At 44.3% G+C, this 6,000-nt stretch overlaps 1 protein-coding gene across 1 annotated transcript; it reads right to left on the bottom strand.

The window, feature by feature from the left end:
- Nucleotides 1–3,669: 3,669 nt before the first annotated feature.
- Nucleotides 3,670–4,626, bottom strand: LOC147496986 (uncharacterized). The gene has a single exon (XM_086562719.1). It carries the CDS (start codon nucleotides 4,624–4,626, stop codon nucleotides 3,670–3,672), a length of 957 nt encoding a protein of 318 aa, XP_086418845.1.
- Between the last annotated feature and the right edge of the window lie 1,374 nt (nucleotides 4,627–6,000).

The following is a 6,000-nucleotide window of genomic DNA, read 5'->3' as shown; positions in this document are numbered from 1 at the left end:
ACTATCTCTGTAGCTTTCGATGGTCCTCCTCCAGTCGCATGTGAGTTATATCTCTTTTTTCCTCAATGACATTCAACTCAGTGGCTAATATCTTCTCATTTAGTCCCATTTCCACAGCCCTGGTTTTTGTCGTTTTCTCTATCATTTCCACAGGTATAACTGCCTCTACCCCATATGCCATTGCGAATGGCGATTCATTTGTGGAGGTTCGCAGTGTGGTACAATAAGCCCATAAAACATGATTCAATTCATCGGCCCACGCTCCCTTCCGGTCCTCCAACTTTCTCTTTAAATTGTCCATGATGATTTTGTTTGATGATTCCGCTTGACCATTACCCTCCGGATTGTATGGCACCGAGAACCCTTGTTTCACTTTGTAGGCTTGAAGGAATTGGTGCACCTTTCCCCCAGTAAATTTTGTTCCATTATCTGCGATGATTGTGTATGGCAATCCAAATCTACATATGATGTTCTCCCAAAGGAACTTCTTCACATTCTCTTCTTCGACTTGTTGTAATGCCACTCCCTCCACCCACTTGGTAAAATAATCAGTAGTGGCCAACATAAATCTTCTTTTGCCGCTTGCCATGGGTAAGGGCCCAACTATATCCAGTGCCCACATGGCGAATGGCCACGAACTAAACACATTATGCAGCGGCTCAACTGGGGAATGTATGAGTTGTGCAAACCTCTGGCATTTCTCACATGATGTTGCATACTCTGTCGCATCCCTCTTCATATGGGGCCAAAAATACCCCTGAGATATATATCAATCTGTGGGTTGTTGTTCGCCCAGCTGAGTGACTTTCGCAATCACCTTCGTGTACCTTGGTTAGGACTTCTTGCACCTGCTGAGGCCCTATGCACCTTAACAGTGGTCCACTGAAACTTTTCCTGTACAAATCCCCATCTAATAGAACGTATCTCTGACTTACTTGCTCCATCCTTCGTCTCTCCTATTTATTCTCTATCTCCACTCCCATCAGAAAAGTTTTTATAGGCGTCATCCAACCTGACTCCCTCTCAATGGTGAGCCATACACCTTCCTCTTCTGATGTACTTGGTTTGGTCAACACCCTCACTTCAATCGAACGACCATCTGTTCCTGGAAGCACAGCAGCCACATATGTTAAAGCGTCAGCATGTCTATTTTCACCGTGGCCCAAATAGGCGAACTAAATCTTTTTTAACTTGCTTGCTTTTCTTTGTAGGACCTCCAGATATCACGCCATCCTTGGACAGCACGCCACGAACCCCCCATTCATCTGACAAATAACCAAGTTAGAGTCAGAGTACACCGATAACTCGCTTACTCCCAGATCTTGTGCCAAATCTAAACCTGCTATCACTGCTTCATATTCAAACTCATTATTAGAAGCCGCGAACCCCAGTTTCATTGACAAATCCAGCCTTGTGTTCTCAGGAGTCACCAAAACAACGCCAATTCCATTCCCCGTATCTGTAGCAGATCCATCCGCAAATACTCTCCATCCATTCCGCATATCCCAAGGATCCAAGGGATCATGGTTAGGTTCTCCCTCCTGGTCCATGACCATTTCCTCTCCCCAAGTTGGATTCTCTCGGGGAATTCTGCCAGAACTTCGCCATGGCTTCAGCGCTTTTCTCCGTTCGATCCGATATTGGATTTCATAACAACTAAGCAACACTGCCCATTTTAGCATTCTGACTTTTTGCCTTCAACGCTTGCTTGAGGGGCAGATTTGTTATCACCACCACTGAATGAGCCTCGAAATAGGGCTTCAACTTTAACGCATAGAATATCAAAGTCAATGCGTACTTCTCAATTCTACTGTATCGCGTCCCCGCGTCTAGCATGGTTTTACTCTGAAAGTAAACTGGCTTCTCTACTTTTTCTACAATTCGCACCAGGAGTGAGCTTATCGCATAATCTAAAACCCCCAAATACAGATACAATTTCTCTCCCTGTTCCGGTCGCGACAGTAAAGGTGCTTGTCCTAAATAAACCTTCAACTCCTGAAAGGCTTCTTCACACTCGGCGGTCCATTGGAAATCTGGCGTTTTCCTCAACAAACGATACATCGGTCTACATTTGTCCGATGATTTAGAAATAAATCTGTTCAATGCCGCGACTCTTCCCGCCAACCGCTGCACCTCTTTCACACTCTGAGGCGACGACATCTCAACCAATGATCTAATCTACTCAAGATTTGCCTCTATTCCACGGTAAGTGACTATGTAACCCAAGAACTTTCCTGAAGTTACCCCGAAGGTGCATTTCTCAAGGTTGAGTTTCAGTTTATGCCTCCATAGTATGTGAAAAGTTTATTTGAGACCCCTCAAGTGTTCCTCCTCTGACATGCTTTTTTCCACCATATCATCAATATATATCTCCATGCCCTTCATAATCTTGTCTTCAAACATTTTTTCCCCTAACCGCTGAAATATAGCCCCCGCGTTCTTTAAACCAAAAGGCATTCTTGTATAACAGTAAGTACCTCCTTCCACCACGAAGGTTGTCTTTTCCTGATCTGGGCCTAACATCGCGACCTGATTATATCCCATGGACGCATCCATGAAAGAAAACACCTTGAAACCAGCAGTTCTGTCTACTAACTCATCCACTCGCGGCATAGGATAACAGTCTTTTGGACACTCTTTATTCACGTCTGTGAAGTCAACACACATTCTGACCTTGTCGTTCTTTTTTGGAACAGCGACAACATTGGACAGCCATTTCGTGCATTCCACATCCCTGATTATCCCCGCACACTTCAGCCGTATAACCTCCTCGCGAATCCCCTCTGCGTATTTGGGTCTTACGCTTCTCATCTTTTGTCTTACAGGCTTCGCATCTTCCTTCATATGCAAGTGATGACAAGTAAACTCTGGGTCTATCCCTGTGATATCTTCAATCGCCCATGCAAATATATCTGCATTCTCTGTTAACAATTGTACTAGCTTGATTTTCCATTCCTCCGGCAAGTCCGACCTGACCGATGTAAACTTCTCTTCCTCTCCCACCCCCAGGTTCACGACCTCAATCTCATCCAAAGTTTTCGGTCCCTGAGGAGGTTTGTATCCTTCAGTCGAATCTACCTCCTGTAATTGCTATACTTCTCCTCTCTCGCGTGTCAACTTCTCCCCTCCTGTTCCGCGGACCATATTTTTTACAGTCACCTGATATATGTTCTGCGCGGCCACTTGATCCCTCCTTATTTCGTACATCCCCCCCTTCGTGGGGAAGCGGATCATCTGATAATATGTCGACAGAATGGCCTTCATTTCATGAATCCATCTTTTCCCCAGAATGGCATTATATTGGGACCCAGTATCTACCACCATAAACCTTGTGAATACCGTCGTCGGACCTGCTGTTACTGGTAGTGTTAACTCCCCCATGGGCTCTGTCATGCTACCATTGAAGCCATACAAATTGGTCTGAGGAGCCTTTGACTGATCTCTATCGATGTTCATCTCTTCCATGGCCCCTTTAAATAACAGATCCACCGAACTTCCACAGTCTATTAACACCCGCTTCACTAGATAATTACCCATTGTTATGGTAATCACCAAAGCATCCTCATGCGGCAAAATCACTGATTCCAAGTCTTTCGGGGTGAACATTATGTTTCCCTCACCCATCGTGGTTCCCAAAACTAACCACGGCATGCTCGCCACCTCATTTACCTACTGTAAGCTCGCCGTCTTTCTTATCTTGTCTCGATGTGCATTTCTTCCAAGTGTCTCTCCACTGAAAATGACATTTATAGTTCCTAAGATCCTAGCAGGAGCCTGCACTTTCTCAGCATGACGAACCTCCACGACAAATTCTTTGAGCATCCCCTTCTCAATCATTCTTTCCACCAGCCACTTCAAAGCATAACACTCATTAGTGGCATGGTTCCTAATCTGATGATAGGCACAAAAGGGTTTCCCCTCTATCTCTCCAGGTGTATTCCGCGGTCCTTCATAATATTGCAACCCCTTGATCAGTGGCAAGATTTCCTCTAATGGCCTATTAAGAGGTGTATGTTCTATCTCACGGTATGGCTTTCTTTCGCGAATATCTCTCCTAACCCGATCTCCAGTTCTTTCGGGTCCACGATTCTCCCCTCTGTAGGATCCCCCTTCTCTTTCTTCTCTCTTGCCTTTATCTTTTTGATCATCCTTATCCACAGCCTGTACTGCCTTCCCGGATCTCTTTTGTTCCCTCGCATTTCTTTGCATTATGTCCTCGTACCGAATATATTTTTCTACCTTTGGGTATAGAGCGTGCAAAGTGGTGATTTCTATTTTAGACACTAACTCGTGGACTCTAGTTCCCTGTCTCAAGCCGTGCTGAAAGGCAATGACCGCTGTATGCTCATCCAGATTCTCCACTCTTAGGGTCTCTTCTTTGAATCTACATAGAAATTCCCTTAACGATTCCGCTGACCTCTGCTTGATGTTGAATAGGGCCGCAATATCCACAACCCTCTTTTTCTGGTGGATGAAATGATCCACAAAGGCGCGCTCTAGCTCTTCAAATCTACTAATGCTCCGCGAAGACAAGCGGTAATACCAATCCAAGGCTCCCCCCTTAAGGCTAGCAGGGAACATCATGCAGCGCAGTCCATCATACTTACTTTCCTGCCACAACGGCATCTGTTGCCTAAAGTGATGCAAATGATCTGTTGGGTCGCCCTTCCCATCATACCTTTCAAATCTTGGTTGACTGAATCTCTTAGACACCTCCGAATTCCATATCGAATCTGCCAACGGATTCTTATTGAGGTTAGCAACTTCCTTTTGAGCGGCACTTTGGTTCACTTTTTCAGCCGCATGGTTCACTTCTCAATCATCGCCTGTACTACCTCCAGCGTGATGCCCTCTACTGGATATACTCCCCGGGGCTGGTACTCTTCATTTTCCCCTTCCACCTCACTGCCTCGATGATCCCCACGCTCCATTTCCTCCTGTGTGGTCTCCCTTTCCTTTCTCAACTCGACATTCTCGTTCTTCAACCTAACTATTTCCTCTTGCAGAAGTTTGGTGGCATATGCCGCCACATCAGATATCTCTTCCTCTCCGCCCACCTCCCTTTCTTCGCTCACAACCTCCTCTACTGCCTCTCGAACAACTTCTTTCCTAGGTCATCCTACTCCCTTTTTTGTTACGGTGGCCATTTTATTTCGCTCTCCCCACAGACGGCGCCAAAATGTATACTCAAATATTACAACCTATGAACTCACTTGTATTAGGGTATCCCTCTCTCTCTTTTTTCTTCACCCTCTTCTTTTTCTCTCTCTATTCTTTATATACTATCTCTTTTTTCTAACTTCTCTTTTCATCAGGTTCGTTCATCTCTCCCCCATCTCGCGCTCCTCATCTCCCCACCTGTCCCACTCTCTATATGGCAGTTCTCGGCAGTTAGGTTACCGCGGACCTGATCCGCTGCATCATGTCTCCTCTTCGCTACTCTGCATACGACCCCTTTGCCACCTATGACTCCACATGTCATGAATATGTCCTATACATTGAACAAGTAAAATAAGTATTGCATTGTAGCCATGGTAGAAGTGTGGAACTATGAAAAGAACAAAGGAAGTGGGTGATGCTCTTTTATGGGTTTTTTAGACCAGATCCAAACAAACTTAGTCGATGGAATTCAAGTGATAATCAGTTGACAATGCAAAGGTATCATCGGTTCATTATCTCAACATGAGCTATGAACAATCACTGCTCGTATAAACAATCATTGATCACTGTTCATACCTCAACATAATGTATGAACAATAAAAACACCTATTAGAGTATGAGCAATCGTTGTTCATACATATCATTATCCATACACTATGTTGATGTATGAATAATCATTGTTCATACCTCAACAAGAACTATGAACAATCATTATTCATACATAACATAGTGTGCGAGATATGTTCACCTATTTAGATATGAACAATCATTGTTCATACCAAAATGACATAAAAGGTAAAATCAAAAAATATTTATTTCAAATCCGGGTTATTTGTTCTT

This window comes from Coptis chinensis, chromosome 5, assembly GCF_015680905.1.
Source record: "Coptis chinensis isolate HL-2020 chromosome 5, ASM1568090v1, whole genome shotgun sequence".
Classification (NCBI taxonomy): domain Eukaryota; kingdom Viridiplantae; phylum Streptophyta; class Magnoliopsida; order Ranunculales; family Ranunculaceae; genus Coptis; species Coptis chinensis.
Note: the sequence above shows the minus strand (reverse complement) of the source record. Positions and strands in the feature narration are given on the sequence as shown.